General features: G+C 39.7%; 1 protein-coding gene across 2 annotated transcripts in view; it reads right to left on the bottom strand.

Moving 5' to 3' along the window:
* Positions 1–227: 227 nt before the first annotated feature.
* HIVEP2 (HIVEP zinc finger 2) overlaps positions 228–21,232 on the bottom strand; it is a 54,870-nt gene continuing 33,865 nt past the window's right edge. For both annotated transcript variants that reach the window (XM_014068616.2, XM_014068617.2), the window contains 5 exons: positions 19,854–20,008; positions 13,493–13,668; positions 7,103–7,204; positions 5,468–6,366; positions 228–2,747 (listed from right to left, as the gene is read on the bottom strand). In XM_014068616.2, the coding sequence (XP_013924091.2) occupies positions 1,956–2,747; positions 5,468–6,366; positions 7,103–7,204; positions 13,493–13,668; positions 19,854–20,008 (2,124 nt within the window). In that variant the 3' untranslated portion in view covers positions 228–1,955. The remainder of the gene's footprint in view (positions 2,748–5,467; positions 6,367–7,102; positions 7,205–13,492; positions 13,669–19,853; positions 20,009–21,232) is intronic.

Here is a 21,232-nt window from a genome sequence, read left to right as displayed (position 1 = left end):
GTTGCTATATGCAAAATTAAATATATTACATATACTTTCGTGCTCACAAAGTGTAACATCAGTTTACACACCTCTAGGCAACACACTGCCCATTCTTTAATTGGAGATAATTCCACTGAATTCCAGGTGGTATTCCTTGATAAATAAAATGACAAATCCGGGCAGAAAGTCAGAGCTTCCACTTGGGGAGCAAATCAAAACACCACAGGAAAACTAGACACTAGATCTGTAATGTAACTGTATATTTATTTCTTTTTAAACAACACTCCTTAAATGTATTGCAATTCAATATACAAATGTGTTTTCACAGAATTATAATCCACTAAATAGCACAGAAAATAACCCAGCTCTTTTGTTGTTGTTGACTTGGGTAGATGCGTGTATATCTGGGGGCATCCATCACACCATCACACCTTTAAACATGTAAGGAATGGTTCCTCCCAAACTTCTCCCAAGACAACTGAATGCTATAAATGCCCTAAATCTTGATTTTCCCCGCTGATCTTTCCTCTTAGATAGATCTGTCAATACGAAAGACACTTTTTTTCCCCAACAAGGAAGAACGTCTATCCCCAAATAGCTGCAAACTATAACTCACCGTTCCCTTTCCATAACCCAACCTACCTCTCCGAAGCGAGATAACTTGCCAACATGACTCTTATTCCTTGCTCTCAACTAGTATGGAACCCCCCCCGCAGCTCTGTGACTTTCATGGCTCTGTCTCCTGCCTGCAGTGCCCAGCACTGAGTAAAAAGCTGTCGGGCCAGCCGATTATCTAAGTTCTGTGCAGACCAACCTGTGCTTTCTCATCTGGAGTAGGAGTTTGATTCCTCTGTAATCAAGGCTAAGGATGCCAGATTTCCTTGCTCTTGTTTTAAAGACACTTCAATACTGATATGTGATATCCTGTCACCCGATCTTGCTTCTCTTCTAGTCAAGATCCCACTGTTCACTGACCCTCACTAGAAATGGGAAGAACCCTTTAAACATTCACACAATAGATATGAAATTGCACCAGTTTTTGAAGTTGCATATATTTACACAGGGTGGAATGTTTTCCCATATTCTTTTTAAAGGAGCATATAGCAACATGTTCACATAAGACCAAATACTTTTAATATATTTATAACTGTTTTTATAAAGCTTTGAAAAAACTCACAATAGCACATGGTTTTACTTTAATGCTTTACGGTACTATCTCTTTAAAATCACAATCAGCACTTTTAAGTTATAGTTGATCCAGCAAACAAGAGACAAATTTTTTTTTACAAGAGTAAAGAATGGACTGATACATCCTTTTATCTTATTTTTTTTAAACTAATGCATAAGTGCAGAATAAGATAAGATACTCTAGTTTAAATATCTTGTTTACAATATACATTTTTGTTCTAATAATGCAACAGTAAATCCCATGCTTCACATAGAAAAGCAACCCGCAACATTAAGAAAAATGTACAATTTATGAAACAAAGTAAATAAATATTAGTATTACAGAATCAGAGCTGTACATAAAAGCTGTTCAGTTTTTAATCATATAAAAATATTTTAGTGCAACCTCACATATATATTGATGCTTTTTTTGTTTTTTGCTTTACATCGTTTAGGTCAAAGTGTCCCAAAAAGGAAAGAAATTACATTTATTACAAAGCAGATACACAAATTCTAAAATATGTACAAATTACTGCTAAAAAATGCTTATAAGAATATAAGCAAAAGTAAAGAAAAGGCACAAACACCTGTACAGGTTAAAAGTACCAGACCCAATAAGAATTTTGAAATTTCATTTTGGTCAGGCTCATGATGACTTGTAGTTTTACTCAATTCTTTTGATACAACAAAAGTATATATAATAGCAAACTACTGTAACTTAGAACCGGCATGCTATAAATTCAAATACTTCCTTCTATCATTGGGGAAGGGGCATGGGAAGTCAACAATTTTTCACACCTCGGAGATTACTGTGGTTTGCTTTTTTCAGAGGGCGGCTCTCTGCTTTCCTGTGTGCTTGAATCTTTCCTACTCGGGTAGACTGATGGTCTGACCTCCACACTGCTTTTGCTGTAAAAGGGGGAATGAGATACTACAGTCTGCTGTGATGTACCAAAAAGGTCCTTTTCACCGCTGTGCAAGTCAGGGCTGGTGGCTGAGGCACAGATCTGGCCTGGCTCAGAGCCACTAAAGTGTTCCATGCTAAAATGTGCACTTTCCAAGGGTTTCCGGAAGGGCTTGGAATCCCTTTCTGTTTGCTCCGTCCCATGAAGAATTTCCTCTGTTGCAATGCGGAGAGAGGCTATGGCTTTTGTACAAGTTTGTATATTTTCTTCTTGCTCCCTCTCCATGACCCCCCCTTCCTCCAAAGTGCTCTTTTTCATTAACAGTAACTCGGAAGTCGATGTGCTGTCTTGAGCCATCATATGCAAAGAGGGAGGGCGGGCACAGTTCTCCAGATGCTTTGGAGGAGTGCAAGATTCCCACTGCTTCTCCTCAAAACTTTCTTTGGAGAGGGACCAGATAGACGGAGTGTGTAAACCAGACAGGGCAGCAGGTAGCGAATGGACAATTTGGATGCCCCCGATGGGCATCATAGGGATAGGCGCACGAAGTTGCTGCTGGGAGTGTAGTGGAAGATGACTGAAGACATAGTCAGTAGGACCCTCAGGAAACAGGTTAGGGATGTGATGCTCCAGAATGCCTTTTTCTCCAGGCAAGTTGAAATATGGTGGCTCCAACATTCCTGCTCTTGAATTCTGCAAACAGACAAAAAAAAAGATCAGGAACAGCTTTTTAATTTAATTTAATTATCAAAATTTATATGCCGCCCAATCCCGAAGGACTCCGCTTCTGGGTTTGGAGAGGGGAAGTGCCCCCTTTGTGTTCATAGCTTGGCAAAACACTTATTCCCTACAGCACTTTGATTACCGTAACCAACTATAAAGGTAAATGTTCCCCTTGCACATATGTGTTAGTCGTTCCCGACTCTAGGGGGCAGTACTCATCTCCGTTTCCAAGCCAAAGAACCAGCGCTGTCCAAAGACGTCTCCGTGGTCATGTTAAACTATAACCCTTTTTCTTATGTCTAATAGGGAGTCTCTCTTTCTCTCCTTTCTTTCTCCTCTATTTACCCTTCCATCTACTAATTCCTCCCACCCTTTCCAATGCTATTCTACTTTATCTCTTACCCCATTTCCATCCTAGCTACTTTCTCTTTCTTTTTGAATGCTTCTGGGGGAAGGAGGGTTCGGGAAAGTATCTTTGAACAAGTATGTACACAAATGTTTGTTACGGGTCTCACAGCACACATTTTGGGGAGGTGGCAGGATTGTTTGCAGCTATAGCTGGCAACCCAAATATAACAAGCAGTGCATTCGCATAATTTTTGTCCTTTTTAATTTATTTCCTGTCCACTTTTGTGGGGGAAGGTACTTTTGAATTTAGGTTTAGATATAAATAATTTTCTAGGTACTTAGTGGCTAAGATGCTGAGCTTGTCGATCAGAAAGGTCGGCAGTTCAGTGGTTCGAATCCCTAGTGCCGTGTAACTGAGTGAGCTCCCGTTACTTGTCCCAGCTTCTGCCAACCTAGCAGTTTGAAAGCACGTAACAATGCAAGTAGAAAAATAGGGCGCATCTTTGGTGGGAAGGCAACAGCATTCTGTGCACCTTCGGCATTTAGTCATGCCGGCCACATGACCACGGAGACATCTTCGGACAGCGCTGGCTCTTTGGCTTTGAAATGGAGATGAGCACGCACACCCCAAAGTTGGGAACAACTAGCACACATGTGCAAGGGGAACCTTTACCTTTTATGAATACTTTTTAAAAACTAAGGATGCTTGTGCTAAAAATACATGCTGACTGGCATGAAACCGCACAGAGCAATTATTCATCATTTTTATCTAAAAAACTCAGCTGATTTCAGATAGTTTTTAAAATGTAATACAATTATTCATGTCAGTATTTGAACTTACTGTTTCTATCTAATACATCCTAATTTCCAGACAGTTAATCACTGTTGTTATAACATTTGGAGAATTGCTACAGAGAAGACATTAATGAAATGAAATATCTCTGATATATAATAGGTGGCACCAAGCAAAAATGGAGAGTGTGTGGATCAGAGACCACTAGATTTACCTCTGACACAATGTGTAAATTATCCTCAAGAAGCATATTTGAAAACCTACACACTATTTTCTAAATCTTCAACTGGCCATATAAAGATATTATTTCCATATGTATTGCATCTCTATATTAGATCCAAATCTCTTCAGGCCAGTCAAAGCATCCTAGGGGACATGTGATTGGATCCAAGCAGCGGTTAATTTCATCTTTCAGAAAATAAATGATCCTGCTCTTAAGGAAGGGGTGGTTTATCACCTCTTCAAGAAACCATCACCAGATCTGTATACATTTCTTTCTTTTTAGGGAAGGTTGTTGAAAAGGAGATTGGTTTGCACCTCCGGAGGGACTGGAGGAAACATATTATCTAGACCAGGTTTTCAAACTTGCATCGTCATGATGGCGTCATGTGACATATTGTGACTTTGCTAAAACAGGCATGGGCATGGCCAGTGTGTGACGCATCCGGCCCGTAGGCCGCGAGTTTGACAGCCCTGATATAGACCCTTTTCTGTTGGGTTTTAGACTTGAGTATTAGGACTGCACCTATATCACTTGCTGATTATTTTTGGTGGGATCAGAATAGAGTTGGTGCATCTATTCTGGTCCTCCTTAAACTCTCAGCATTTTTTGATGCCATGTTTCTGGGCTAACTGAGGTTGGGAGAGAGGAGCACGAAGTTGAAATAGTTCTGTTCGCTCTCTATGGGTTTGCTATAGTTGATATCGGAGGGCGGAATTCCAGCTTATTTCTCTTGCTTTACGGGGTTCCTTGGGGCTCTATTGTCTCCCCATGTTATTGATACTCACTAACTCTCTGTGGTTCTTGTCATAGGCTTCCACAATAAGATTAATTACACGACACATTTGGGGTCCCAGGTTGCTTCACTTCTATTCTACAGTTTTCATCCATGTAAAGAAGAAAGTTCTTCATTTAAACAAATAGAACAATAAGATCCAACTGTACATGAATGAAAAGACAGCAGTGTAAATAAAACTTTCCATCAAAGCTTCCAAAAAGCCGTACAGGAACTAGCAGATAAGGAAGAATCTGGGACATGGGATAGGAAACTGCAGCAACAGGGAAGAAGCAAATAAAAAACAAACAACCTGGGCAAAAATTACTGTTTATGGGCCACGTCTCTCTGATTAACATCAAGATACAAGGATTTGTCTGTTGACCAAAACCAATATCCTAGCAATTAAGCCAATCCTCAGAGTCCAGTTTCCATTAACTCAGAATCCAACTGACATAACAGAAGAAAGAATGTTAAAATGTTTTTTTTAATTATTATTTTATTTTATAGATAACTATTTTAGGTGGCCTGTTTCCACATTATTTTCAACTTACCGAATGTCCCAGAGATAGTGATTCAGATTGCATATACTGTCCCAAGGGCAACGATGGGTTATGGTATAAGCCTCTTCGGGGTGATGCTGCTCTAATTGAGGCCATATATCGCCTTTCTCTTCGTGGAGACATTTCTCTTCGAGAAGATGCATCCTTTCCAGGAGACACCGGCCTCCGTGGTGACAGATGCCTTCTTGGGGAGGCATCTCTGCGTGGTGATAATTCTCTTCTTAGGACAGCTTCCTTTCTTGGTGAAATATGTCTGATGGGTGAAATCTCTCTTCTTGGTGATAGATGCCTTCTAGGTGACAGATCTCCTTTGGGTATTAAATATCTCTTTGGTGAGTTATCTCTGTATGGTGAGGAATCATACCCAGGAGATGACTGTTGGCTGGATGATGAAAGATCTCTAGGAGATGAGTTGGACTCCAAGGAAATCATATAATCTTCATCCATGCAGCTAGGTATATCAAGTCTGTCTTTGTCAGGTTCTGAATCTGTACTTTTATTCTGGAAAAACCTTTGATATTCTGTCATTGGTGAATCATCACAAGAATCACTTGTTGATAAGAGGTGAGTAACCTGAATGCTAGGTAAAGTGACTAAATAACTTATCAAGGAGGAATGTCCTACAGCACTCTCAGGAGAGCCCCCATAAGATGTGGTAGAAGTATTCACAGATAATGATGAAAATCGGGGCGGCTGGGGACTAGTGCTTCGAGATCTTGTCTTGGGTGTGGAGTCTCCGAGAGCATCATCAAAATCATCCTCATCTTCATCATCCTCATCATTGTCTTCTCCATCTTCTCCATCAGACTCCTCGGCATCCGAGAACTGATGCTGAGCTGATGTGCCAGTCATGTTCTTCTCAATTTCTTGGGGGTTATCTTCCATATTTTCTGAAATAAATGTAACAAATCAATGCGTCATATGCAGGGACACAAAACTGAATCTGACTGCAGATCTTTTTTGCTTATAAAGATATTGATTGTGCCTAAAGCTCCCATTACAATATGATACAAAGAGATGCTTTTCAGTAATACATGGGTAAAAAGTCTACGTTGGATGTTTTTCTGCACCATCAAATGCATAACCCTTTTTAATTTCTATGCCTCTCTGAAACTATTTGCAAAATTGTATAAATGCAGAGTACAACCAATCATTACATTTGATCATTTATATGATCCTCAAATACGTGATTAATAACTATATACCCGCTTCAAGGGTTTAAGTTGATTCCCCAATTATATCTATGCAGAGTTGTACTAGTGTAGCTATCCAGTAATATGCATTTAAAAAGTGTATTATAACACTAAGTTACGCCTAAGCTAATATTTTTCTCCCGCTAAAGAAACTCAAGAGCTGAGATGCTCAGATAACTTAAGTAAAGTTAGGCAAACTTTAATAGCAATGTGCCGTGCCAAAAAAATTCACACCATTTTGAAATATGTCAGCCTCCAAGAATATTGTGTGCTAGAAAAGTTGTAGACCTGAGTGGGTTGAGATAAGAGTGAGATGAGAGAAGACAGAAAGATAACCTTTAAGTTCTATAAGCTTCAAACCAATAAGCCAACATTATTTTCAATGCTTTAATGCTGATAAGAGGAAAACTTAAAGTTCTTAACAATCATATACCTGCTTCTTCAGTTTCTGTATCATCCACTGATGTCATTGATACCCCCAGTTCCAGGCATTTTTTCATGTGCGCTTTTGACTTCATATGCTTTGTCAGATTCCCTGTGGAAAACACAAAGATAAGCCAGACAAGTTGGCATCAGTTTAGAATTCATACTGACTCTTATGAAGAGAGGTTTCCCATCTTTTCCTAGAAATAGAATTAGTGAACTGGACAGAGAGATATAAAACATATTCAATTTATATAAATATCATTTCAGCAAGAATGTTTTCATAGAAGTGTGTGTGTTTCTTCATCTCTTCTTTCTTAACAGCCAAGTTGTAATATTCAGGAGTAAAACGTAAAGGTTCCCCTTACACATATGTGCTAGTTGTTCCCAACTCTAGGGGGCGGTGCTCAACTCCGTTTCAAAGCCGAAGAGCCAGCACTGTACGAAGATGATTCCATGGTCATGTGGCCAGCATGCCAAAGGCACACGGAACGCTATTACCTTCCCACCAAAGGTGGTTCCTATTTTTCTACTTGCATTTTTACATGCTTTCTAATTACTAGCTTGGCAGAAGCTGGGACAAGTAATGGGAGCTCACTCCATTACACAGCGCTAGGGATTCGAACCACCAAACTGCCGAACTTTCTGATCGACAAGCTCAGCGTCTTAGCCACTGAGCCACTGCATCCCTATTATATTCAGGACTACTTAATCTGAATTTTATTTTTATTCCCCTATTTTTATTGTTAATAATGCCACCAAATGCTGGAAAAGGATAGGCATTTCAATTGTCTGAATGGAACAGTGAAGCTAATTAAGGCTGTCACTGAAAGGAAAAAAATGGAAGATGTCAGGCCAATTCTACCATCTGATATAACTATTCTTCCTCCCACCTTGAAAAGAGGAGGAAACAAATGATTAATCTAGGACTGACCAGCAATGTTCCCTCTAATTTTTTTTCAGTGTGAGCAGAAAAGTATGGTGTTTGAGCGGCATATATTCATGCCTGAGCACCTGAATTTTTTTCACAGATGTCACCTAAGACAACAATAAAATCAGTATTATTTGAAACTCAAAGTTATGTTTATTCAAAGTACCTGCTTAATTAAAAGTGTTATATAATATCAGTATCACTTAACAACCCTCATGCTTAGCAACCAAAATGTTGGCTCAGGAACTCTGGCATTGAAGTGCGCAAGTCTTAAAGCTGTCAGGTTACAAGATCCTTGCACCTCTAACCCTTTAGAAAAAAAAAACCCAGAGGTGTTCAAACTTGACAGCTTTAAGACTTGTGTGCTCTATTGTCTTTTGCTCCACTTTTTCATTCTCTATTTTTAGTTGTTGCTCTAAGCTTAAAGTAGAACCCAAAGAAGAAGCAATTGTCATTTCACATTGATGCAGTTCCCGTGTTAGTTGGGTGTTCTGACGCCCCCTTGATGGCTCGTTAACAAACGCAGACAATTAAACTTAAAAGGACTTTTCTTTATCAGTTTTCAGTTCAAACTGGCTTCGAGCCCAGAAAATAACATAAACATCACTCTCCGATAAGAATTCAAAACAAAAGCTCTTACAAACGCAGCCCTTCTTCCACCGTCTCCACGGATCAGATTTACATGAAAACACCAAAGCATTTATCCAAATGTAACAGGCATAATCACGAGTAATAAGCAAGCAATATTGTACCAGACACAGAACACACGAAGGAACGTTGACTCCAGTCACTGGGGCGTGGCAGCATCCCTCCTTTTATCTCCCAACTTGCTTCTAACCACTCCCAGCTGCCTAATGAATCTTGATCCCGAAAAGACTCTCAGAAGAACTGCTGAGTCACAACAGTTGGGTAACCTCAAGCCTCATTCCTTCCAATTCTCTGTTATGACTTTGCTCTTTGTGGGATAGCTCTTCCTTCAGCTGGGCAGAATTGGATACAAATTTGCAGGTCAACATTTTTTTTTGTAATAAATCATGGAGCATATTAATACCAATCTCTCTGTAACATAATTTCCTCCTGTTACCTTCCTAAGGAATCCCATACTGTAGCAGTGTTTCAGAAATCCATTGCCTTATGTTACAGTTAAAACAGTCCTGTCTGAAGTTGGAGTATTAATCAGGAATCCTTGTATTCAACCAAATAACATCTAATTGATGATTTCCTGTATTTTCTTTGAAACCAGCCAACAACAATGTACAAATATGATCAAGTAAGGCTGCTTTTAGAAAATAGTTTGAATTGCTAAAGATCTGCAGGTTAGGGTACAAATTCCACAAAACAAGAACAACCTCCTAAAGCCATTCATAATAAACACCAGCATCTCTTACAAAGTTGGAATGATGGGTCTAATCATCAAGTAGAAACCTGTCAACCCTAAAAGTCCCAATATAGATCAAACAAAGGATGGCATCTTAAGATAATACTCTCAACTCCTCCAGATTTTATACATTATTCCTAGAGGACCATCATCCATCTTGGATGGGGATAAATATTTGATATGGGCTGTAAGAGAATGTAAGACACTATGCTTAGATTGCCACATGCAACTTTAAATGGACAACTTCAGTTCAATTGACATGAAACCGTCACTTTAGCAAGCCACTCTGCTGGAACATGAACAAGCTTAAGCACTACTGGCATTTCATTGTATAGAGTTATGTTCAATTTTTCCTTCCAATCAAGGCTGGATGACTTTCTCTGCAATTCTTTGCACTCAACTACTCTTCTGGCATTTTGGAAATTATAATAATAATGATACGAGACATAAGGGAAGCTCTTGTCATTTTTTTAGGAATATTCTGCAATAAGACCTTAGACAGCCCAAAATATAAACAGATATTAGTCTGTACTTTCTATAGCTATCTAACTTTACTTACATAACCTGAAATGGATACTGGGCTTTTTTCCATAAATAATTTACTTTTAAAATGGAAAGGTCATCTTTCAGGTATGAAGATTACAATAATGGAAGCAATGAGTATTGCTCATTGCAATAACTATAATAACTGCTGCCATCTCCTCCTCCTCCAACAGCACCACCACATTTGCTGCCCAGTGCTGCGGCTGAGGTGAAGCTGCCAAAGCTCCCGCTGGCGCCCCCGCCCGTGGCAGCAGCGGCGGCTCCCCCTCTGCTCGGAGCACCTGAGCTGGGCACCGCGTTACCCCTGCCCTCTCCTCCTCCGCCATGCTTTTGAGGAGCCATCGGGCCTTTTTTTCCTGCTCCCGCCCCTCCACCGCCTTTCTACTGGCTCCCGTGGCCTCAAGGCTCCTCAAAAGCACGGCGGGGGCACCGGTGGGAGCTTTGGCAGCTTCACCTCAGCCACAGCGCCAGGCAGCAAATCCGGCCGTGCTGTTAGAGGAGGAGGCGGCAGCAGCAGTTAGTCCGGTGGTGGCGGGGGCTTTGGGGCTTCACAACTACCATCAGTCGCCCCGTGCTCATCCAAACAAGTTCAGGGCCAGTTCTAGCTGCCTGCAAAGGACCTCCTCCCCAGCTTTCGGAGCCTGTGGCAGTAGAAATCACTGCGCGGCAGTTGAAAAGTGCTGCGCAGTGTTTTCTTGCCATGTGCGTGGCCGCGCAGCCGTGCACCTTAGAGGGAACAGTGCTGACCAGGTGTGCATGCTTGGATTATCATATAATGTGGTCTCAGGTAGTATATTTAATGGGTGAAAAAAGAGTTCTGCCACCACAGCTCCTCATCAAGGCAAGGAAAGCCTCTTGCACATTTGCTTCTCCATTATCTCTATATCAACAGTTAGGGGAGAAGAAGGGAAGTATTAAATGTGGCTTCAAAGGATACTCCAGATTCCCACAACTGAAGTTTACACCAGCATCGCCTCTCCCTAAAATTGTCAGGAATGTACAGCACTCCCATCACTGTTATAACTATAACTGTTATAACCTTTGTAGGAGACTATTTTTTAGAAAGAAATGACTGTACTATAAAATAATTAGTCAAAGGAGAAAAAAAGAAACAGATGTTGCTGTGACCTCTGACCGGGAATGCATTGAACAAGGAGGACATAAATACTTGGCAGAAACTTCACAAGGTGTTTTCCCATTTGCAAGCCTCTGATATTACTTAATTTTTAAGCCACCCAAAAGTGAGACGGGCAGCTATACAAACTGAATAATAAATAAAGAAATACTTCCAAACTATAGCCAGAATTGTTTGGCATCTTTGAGGCTAACACAGGTATTATTGTCTAATCTTGTGAATTACTTTATTTATTAAGTTTATCAAAAGTCCCTCAAGGTTTATAGTTAGACATATTAAAACCAGATGTATTTATTTATTATCTATTTATTAAACAAATTTATATATTTGCCCAACTTACCCATAGCTGACTCTGGGCAGCTTGCAACGTTAAAACATCCACCATATAATAAAAACCCTTAAGAAAAAAAAAATCACCCTTCATCCCCATCCTCAGGGCAGCAACAACACGTTTAAATCAGTTTGGTTGTCTCAATCTCCTTTTGAGTTTCCCAGGCCTGCTGACCAAACCACATTTTTGGGGCCTTTTGGAAGAGCAAGAGATGAGAGTCAACCTTACCTCAGGAAAATAAAGTTCCATAAAGAAGGACTATTTACTGAAAAGTCCTTTATTTTGTGGTTCCACCAAATAGGTCTCTTAATCTGGATAGATGTAATAGGGCAGTTCTTCAAATAGCCTGGCCTCAAGACCTATAAGGCTTTAAGGGTGATAACTATATGGCTCAAGAAAATCCAGCAGCCAAAAAGCCTATTTTAAAAAGGGTATTTGTAGGGCCTACCAAAGAGGTTATGCTCCTGAATGAAGCAAGGAATTAATTCCATAGAACTGGGATAATCCAAGAGCAGGTTCAATGATGAATCACTATGGGACAAGCCAGTGGGGATGTGGAGGATTTTAGAGAAATTCAGTTCTACTTTCTTACACACAAATACATGAAAACTTACTCCAGAATAAATTTGCAAGTTCTTGAGGTGCAACTAGACTAACTTTTACAACAGGCTGCAAGTTTTTATGGAAATATAATTAACTATCAGCTACATTTGAAAAAAAATGAGTTCATAAATAATTCTGTTAATTGTGTTATCCTCCCTACAGATATTTGCTGATTCCTCACGCTATTTAGTCTCAATGTAACACTTTAAATATGCGAAAGTATCAGCTTTTACAGATTTTTGCAGCCTGATGACCTCTAGATGTGTTGGATTACAATTCCCCAGTATTTCAGCACATCTGAGATATACCAGATGTCTATATACCAACCCTGGAAAGGTTGATCTATAATATTAAATGCTGCTGAGAGGTTGAACTGTGTATTAATACTGAAAAATTAAGCAGATGTCTCCTCCTCTGTACATGAGCCACAGTGGCGCAGTGGTTAAGAGTGCAGTACTGCAGACTACTTCTGTTGACTGCTGGCTGCCTGCAATTTGGCAGTTCAAATCTCACCAGGCTCAAGGTTGATTCAGCTTTCCCTCCTTCCGAGGTGGGTAAAATGAGTTGGGGGCAATATTCTGACTCTGTAAAACCGCTTAGAGAGGGCTGTAAAGCACTGTAAAGCGGTACATAAGTCTAAGTGATACTGCTTTATACAGAATATATATTTCCCCACTGTCATTAGGAGTAGGAGTAAACCCCCAATGGCTCCAGCATTATAAATTAGGCAATTGGCATTATTTCCTTTAAAAAGGGAGAGATTGATTAAAGACACAATTCTGGCAACTGCGTCCATCACTTGATAGATTTTTGCAGTGATGCTAAACGGAAGCTGCTTCTCCTCCCCTGTGACAATGAGTACCTATGTACATGTGCTAGTAGATCTCCATCCATAATTCATGTCAGCTTGGAGGGAGGAGCCCACACGGAGTCTGTGGAATGGTGCATTATTAATAATTGTGAAACTGACCCATCATAAAGGCAGCTTAGGAATTCTCCACAGCTAATGTTCCATTTCTGCAATGTGCTGCTGAAAATGTACAACCCCCTCTATGCAACTGATATTTGCACCACAACATTTTCAGCAGAAAAGTAATAATTGCCAAGGTAATTTTATGCCCACTACATTTCCTCTGCAGACAGATAGACTGGGTCGAAGTCCACATTTCTTAATGTAGTTACGTAGAGTGGCTTTCTCCCTGACAAACACATCAAACCTCGGATCTCTTATTCAAATAGGAGCGGTGCATTTCATGAAGCCTCGTTTTCAGAAATAAAAGATGACAACTTTTGCTGGGCTCCTGAGATCAGCCTGGCTGGCACGGAGGAATCTGGCTGAGCCCTTGAGAGAAATAAGTGCTCCCTTGGTTTAACAAAACCTCTCTTACACTTCGAAGGATGGAACGCAGACTAACAGGAGGAGATTGTGTCATCAGCCCAGCAAATAAATAAATAAATAAAATGAAACTGATCAGGTACCTTTTGTTTTGAAGGCAAAATTGCACAGCTTGCATATATAAGGCCGTACATCAGTGTGAGTCCGGATATGCTTTTTCAGCATGCTGGGTTTCTTGCAACGGATTCCACATTCTTCACAAATATACTTTCCCCGTCCACGTCCCCTGACATACACGTAATCCTCATTTGATTTATATCTGTAAAAAGAAAGTCAGAATGAAATAGGAAACACCTACGCGGCCATTTTTATTCACAGAGATTGTATTTCGTTGAAGTATTACAAAATGTTAGTTTTCAAGGCAAAAACATGGCTTAACAACTTACTACAAAGGTTAAGGCACTCCTTCAAATAAGAAAAAAGAGTTTTCTCGTGTAATGGTTAGGGCAGCAGGCTAGAAATGAGGTGATTATGAGATCTAGTTCTTTCTGAGGTTGAGGTGATTTTGGGCCAGATACTCTGTCTTAGCCCTAGGAAGAAGACAATGGCAATCACTTCCATAAATAATGTGAAGAAACCTGCAGGAATTAATCCAGGAAGTTGCCAGGAGTTAACAATGACTCAAAAATATGCATACACAAGCATAGAGAGTTATGTCTGAACCGGAATACCTATTTAAAGGAAGGCGGTCAATGAATTTACTTCTGTCCTACTTTTTTTTTTTAAGTCTTAAAAGCTAGCAATCTTGTCAATATCTTTAGGCTTAGGTCCTACTATAAAATTATTTTTTCCATAGGAAATTCTAGACCAGGGGTATCAAACTGGCGGCCGGCGGGCCGGATGCATCATGTGCAGGCCACGCCCACTCCAGCTCCGTAAAGGGGAAAACACCATGAAACATCATGTGACAGCAACGTGTCGCAGAAAGTTTGACACCCATGTTCTGGATGGTTTCTATGTATTTGTGCATTTGCAGAGGAGGACTATGAGGAAATCTGTGATGCATTCATGGTTTTTATTCAGAAGCATTTAATGTAACACACAGCACTGTTCCTTGCAAAAAAAGAGATCATTCGGTCCACTGAAGGCTATCTTCCCTCCCCATACACACAAAACCAAGGGAATTATTTCATATGTTAGTATTGTGTTGATTAGGAGCACATATTTGACAAATGTTCATTATATGCATCTTCTTACAGAGATAGACCTTTGCCCAATGACTCTTTTTGATTGCTGAGCCAGAACTGTTGCACAAATACAAAATGTACAGATGTGTGCAAATGTGAACTGCCTAAATGAAATTGTTTTGTTTTTTCAATGCATATTTAAAGACAAGAAATTTAAAACTTCCAGCATTCCCAAATGCTGTGAGTCACAGCTATTTTAACATACCCTCATACAGCACAAATCCAATGGTGGGTTCCTACCGGTTCAGACTGGTTCAGCCAAATTGGTAATGGTTTGTTGGCCTGGGTCGCTGGAACCAGCACGACCCAGGCCTGCCATGCCCCCGAACCGGTTCTCCAGGCAGCACCATAGGCACCACCATCTTGTTTTTTGCTTCTGCGCATAGCAATTTTTATTGCACCGTGCATACACGCACAGCATGCATCAAGGATACGTGGCGTGCCCACAAGCAAACCGGCAGTAGTGACTGCCAGAACCCACCCCTGCACAAGACCCCTCTCAATCACATATATCCTCCCTCTTAAAATTCCAAAGGGATCATTTTCCTACAGATCAGCAAAATAAGATATTCAAACAATGATTTCTTTATGTTTACTCCATATTTATCTCAGGGAAAGAGAACCTTTCATACCCAGTTCTGAGAAAGATTTTGAAGATCATAGGCTAACTCCGACTGGGCCAAAGGTAAGAGTAAATAAAGACATAGTAGATAAGAAGACATTTCCAAAATCAGCAAGGACATCAATAGAATACATCACACCTCTATATGCCAGTTCCAGACACCTGTCAGTCTTCTTAAAGAGAAGCAAAGAATAACTTTGCCATGGAAAAATTTATCCTACTTGGCATTTTCCCTTTCTGTCCAATATACCATAAAACCATTTACAGCAGCATACGTTTTGCATAAAGAAGGCTTGCATAAGTTGCTGTGTACACATTCCCAACTGCACAATGCAATCCTATACATTCCTATGCAGAATGTGAGTTCAGCTGATTCCAATGAGACTTATTCCCATATAAGAGAGTAGTAAGCTTGCACCCTGTTGTGGCCCGCCAGCCGTCAGTGAAGCTGGTGGCAGACTCAGACAGTGAGGAGTTTGGGGAGGAACATGGGCCAGTCCTGGAGTCTGGGGAAGGCTCTGATGAGTGCTCTGCATCAGAGGCAGAGATGGGGCCAAGACCGTCCGACAATTATCTGCTGCCTTTGGAGATGGAGATCAGTGGGGCAGAAGAACAGCTGGAGCCTGTTCCCGATGTGCGCATGCGCAGAGCTGCCAGGAGAAGGGAACAGCTAAGGAACAAGGGCTGACTTGGGAGTAAAGGCACAGGTGGACGGTGAATGGCCCCTCCCATAGGGAATAAACAGGAGCAAAAGAGGAATGGAGTTTGCAGGAGACAATTTGTTCATTTCATTAATGTGAAGATTTGTTCGTGACTCTCAGAGACTCCTTACCAATTATTTTCTTGCACAGCATTGCGAAGATATCGGCCTGGCAGTTCTGGCCTGATAAGGTCTGTGGTTGTAAATTCACCCTTAAAAGACTGTTTGCTGGGGCCTTTACTAGATGTGAATGAGAGAAATTCACATCAGCTTAATAAAAAGAGTTTTTTTCGGGACAAGGAGTCTGCTTCGTGATTTGTGAATCCTAGGTCAGAATATACCCTTCAGGAACAGAATCAAACAAGAGAAGAGACAACCAGATAGCATTTTTTTTTGCAGCAGCAGCAGCAGCAGCTTCTGGGGAAGGGTGGGGAGACCAGAATGCCTTTATTTCCTCAAAATAGTTAAGGCTTGCCCACAAATCCCTCCACTTTTCTTCCAGCAATCTAAGTAAAAGCCAGATCCAAAATGAACACCCGGTCGTAAATGGCTGCTGGTGGTGATTTCATCTTTTCGCTATCATCAAGTTTCTTTGCTCTTAATCAACTGGGGGGGGGGGGACGACACTTTTATCAAGAGGATGCTAAATCACCCACTGATAAAGTTAGTGCCAAGAATCCCTAGGAGGAAAGAAAAACAAAATAGACGCTACAAGTAAATTTATTGCTGATCCTGTTTAGGATCTGTGATGTTTCCAGGGCAAACCTTTGAAAAAGGACCACATTCTGAAAACTTGGGAGATCCCAGGAAAATCATGATAGTTGGTAGGTAATAAAAGTATATGTGTCCATTATACCTGCCTAGAAAACCTGCACTGCCTCTCCCATTTCTGAAGCCATCCAACGTCTAAAAGGATGTCTACATTGCCAACAGTTATCTCATTAAGGAAAACCATGTGAACGACATTCACTACAGTTTTGTACATCCCCATTTCTCTTAAAGCAGAATGATTCTCCTGACAATCTTTAACCAGAGAAAAAAGACTGCATTATTGAAAACATTGTAGAATTTGCTAAATTTTAGAACGGACACATACTGAACAGGACTGGCAAAGCAGAGAACTTCTATTCTTCTACAAAGCTAATGTTTCTATTTTAGCTTAAGACATTATAATTTTACTAACAAAGAGTGATGAAAATGACATACAGGTCATGTCTGGCCATGATCCAAAGAGGCCTTTCAGCTAAGAGCTCTGTTGGCTCCATTTAGTCTAATTCAACATCCTCTTGAAACACTTCAAGTAGACAATTCTTTACAAGGCAAGCTTTCCCCTATCATATGTCCCTGTAGTGGGGTGTTACCTTTTTTTTAATCTTATCACTGCTAAAATGTGATCTTTCTTCTGTTGTCATGTTGCAAATTATTATGGCTTAGTTTAGTTTGATATATATACATACATACATACATACATACATACATACATACATACATACATATATGTATATATATATATACATATACATATACATACATACATATATATATGTATATATATATACATATACATATACACACACACATACATACATACATACACACACACACACATATACATACATACATACATATAATGTTATATAATTAGGCAGTGAACAATCTTCCTTTTGGAAGACCAAGATCTAAATTAAATATTGCTATCACCCTGATGCTATATAGTTCTTTGAACAGGCAGGTGTTTGCGCCTTCTGTGTTTGTATTGTTACAATTATTGTCCATCTCTCTTACAATCCTTCAGCCTCTGGTTTTACACATGCTATATTCTGTTATTTTATTCTATTTCTACCACTGAGCTGCTCCTGATAATGCAGGATCCAGAAGATAATCTACTAATCTTATTAAACTGATGAGTTTCCTACATCTGCCTTGATTTCAACAGACCTGTTGCATGCGAGTCATTTGATTAAAATATTGGCTTAAATTATTTCAAAAGTTCTCTGATCCTATAGATGATTGCAATAAATTCAGACTTTAAATCCTCTGGTTTAATATATGCAATATCTGAACTAAATTGGCTTCCAAAGAACTCTGTGAGTACTGAAGCACTGGTCATAGACTACAACCTACTCAAAAATCCATATTTCAGCCCAAATTATACGGCTCAAGATTATTTGGAAAATCTCTCTCAACAGACTCTTTCTTTGCCAATATCTTTTCTCAAATGCAAAGGAGAACATGCACATTAGCTAATTCTGATTTGTTGCCTTCTTTCTTAATATTTAGATTAATTCATATGGGCCTTCAAATCAATGTTGAGCCCTGGTGATTGCATGGATAAATCCATCCTGTTTTCCTGACCACATTTTTCAGAAGTGATTTTTTTTGCCACTGTCTTCTTTCTAAGATGAAAGACAGTGACTGGCCCAAGGAAGAAAGATTTAATTCAAGTCTATCCCTTCCCCTGCCCAGGACTTCTTTGGACAAGTTCAGTCAGTTACCCATGTCCTTTTACATTGTCCTTTCTATTCATCTGGCACAAGAAGTTAAATTATGACATTACTACCTATCAGTGGTGTTCAGAGGACTTTGTTCTTTCTTCAGAGATATGTCAATGACCATCTTGGACAAATTCAGTAGAAAGCACCACTGAATGTATAAGGTAAAGGTAAAGGTAAAGGTTCTCCTCGCACATATGTGCTAGTCGTTCCCAACTCTAGGGAACGGTGCTCATATCCATTTCAAAGCCAAAGAGTCAGTGCTGTGCAAAGACATCTCCCTGGTCATGTGGCCAGCATGACTAAACACCGAAGGTGCATGGAATGCTGTTACCTTCCCACCAAAGGTGGTTCCTATTTTTTCGGTTCACCGACAAAAGGGTGAACGACAAAACCGTGCCCGACTAAACCGTGTCGCTGACGTCATCAACAGGGTGACAACAGCGCGGAGACAGAAGCATGCTGTAAACCCTAAACCTAAACTTAACCCCTAACCCTAAATCTAACCCTAAACCTAATCCTAAACCTAACCCTAACCCTAACCCTTAACCTAACCCTAAACCTAACCCTTAACCTAACCCTAAACCTAACCTTAAACCTAGCCCTTAACCTAACCCTAAAGCTAACCCTAACCCTTAACCTAACCCTAAACCTAACCCTAAAGCTAACGCTAAACCTAACCCTTACCTTAAGTTAAATTGGCTTTCTTTCAACGCGCTATTTAAAGCGCCCTTCTTTCTCCGCGCTGGCTGTTGTGGCTGCGTTGATGACATCAGCGACGTGGTTTAGTCGGGCGCGGTTTTGTCGTTCGCCCTTTTGTCGGGTCACGCTATTTTTCTACTTGCATTTTTATGTGTTTCGAACTTTCAAATGACTTTTCTGATTGACAAGCTCAGCGTCTTAGCCACTGAGCTACCATGTCCCAACTAAATGAATAGTAATAGCTGTAAAAACGGAATAAAAATAGCTGAATAAAAACAGCTGTAAAAAACCCTTATATTGCAAAGAGCTCCATCATTAGTTGCATGATCCCAAGGGGACTTTCGCGTCATTCTTTCAGAATACCCATCTTATAAATACCAAAGACAAACCCTGAAGATACTTCACAAGTTTCCAATGTACTATGAGGTTTTATGAAGTGTTTAAGGTCATATGATATTAAGTAAACATTTTTTCCTTCAAAAAATGGGACATGGCAGAAGTTCCGTGGATTATATATTCCTTGTTCTTTTTTTGTTCATGATTTCAAAATAGTCTGTATAGAGTTTTCATGACGTTCAAATTGGGGCTCTGTTTAACTTCTAATCAATTTTGGTATCAATTTGCATAATTGATTATACTCTGAGATTTCATCACAAAAACCTGAGCACCCAGAGCAATACTTTAGCTCTTGTCTTTAAAAGTAACACAGAAGAAACAACAATTCCACTTTTCTGTTCTTACCCGCCTTCAAAAATTTTAATTCTCATTGGCTCAGTTTGTTTGACTACAATATCTTTATCAACATGGCTGTCTCCTTTAATTCGTTCTTTGATAACATTCCCTGCGACTTTCTTTTCAAACTTGCTGCCAAATACAAAAAATGGCTCCTGTTTCATCTGTAAAAAGAAAGGCAGGGGAAAATGTCACTAATTGTTGAAAATGTTTGAAGTGTAGAATACACTTTACATACATAAACAGAATAACTGTGTTGTGCCACATTAAGGTAAATGTTTTAAGTCACAATTAGGTCTTACATCTTACTGAAAACCCAGGAAGCCAATTAACTGGGTCTTTTGATTTTCCAAGGAATAAAAGAGGTTGGCAGAAGAAATTTTTAAAAATACCTCAGTATATTGTAAACATATTATGTTGCCAGTTATACATACAAAGTAAAGATAAATAAGACTTACTAGACGATCAAAATCAGTCAATGGATGACCACTGGCATTTCAAGTCATAATGATCTCCTCAAAGCCATCCAGCCCATCAGGGGTGGTGTGGTTAAGACACACTAGTTTCTCTGCCTATAGTTCAAAAGGTAGTGATGTGGCAACAAACTATGACCAACTACCTTTGATCTCCCCAACCCAATGTATTAGGAATTTATTCATTGCTAAATAAATAAATAAATCCACAATCTCCTGGGACAGAAACAAGTACTTCAATTAAAGTAGAGTAGACTTTATGAGAGTTGGAAAACTTCAGGTGATGTTGGGATCCACACATTTTTTGTGGAGGCAGGAATGAGTATCCACACAGCACTGCCACCAGGTTTAAACCAAAGAGAAATAAAACTTGATGCCCTAGTACCCCCCCTCCCAAGATCTTATCTTTCTGTACGTTGTTAGATTGCCACACCATGGTTATGCAGATTCACCTTCCCATATTAAGTTTGGAGACAAACTTCTATGTCGTTTTATTTTAAGGTTGTTTTATTTATTCTTTAGCCACAGTATTGACTTTCTAGCCTTTCTTCCTGACAGTTTATGTTGTGGTTTCCCTTATTTAAATTTCACAATTATCTCATTAGATAGATTAGGCAGAGGTTGACTGATTGATCCAAAGTCACTCAATGAAATTTTTAATCCCTGAACCTGGATCTCCATGCCAATATTAATTCCATTTTCATTAGCCAATGGGCCCAATAAGAAAATGAAAATAAAAGCACAGTTATGCAACAATGCATAATTCCAACAGTGTAGTTTAATTATTGATTTTATCTAATGGTATTCAGGTGCAAAAAAAAAACCCCACTTAAAAATAAAGTAGTAAGGCCACCCCTTACTGCTTACGACTTCAGAATGTGTTATCCTTATGATAATTCAATACATTTTGCATTC

This window comes from Thamnophis sirtalis, unplaced genomic scaffold (genome assembly GCF_051295495.1).
Source record: "Thamnophis sirtalis isolate CommonGarterSnake01/CBP01778 unplaced genomic scaffold, rThaSir2_p1.2 scaffold_6, whole genome shotgun sequence".
Classification (NCBI taxonomy): domain Eukaryota; kingdom Metazoa; phylum Chordata; class Lepidosauria; order Squamata; family Natricidae; genus Thamnophis; species Thamnophis sirtalis.
The sequence above is the reverse complement of the archived record's forward strand: the minus strand, read 5'-3'. Positions and strand labels throughout refer to the sequence as shown.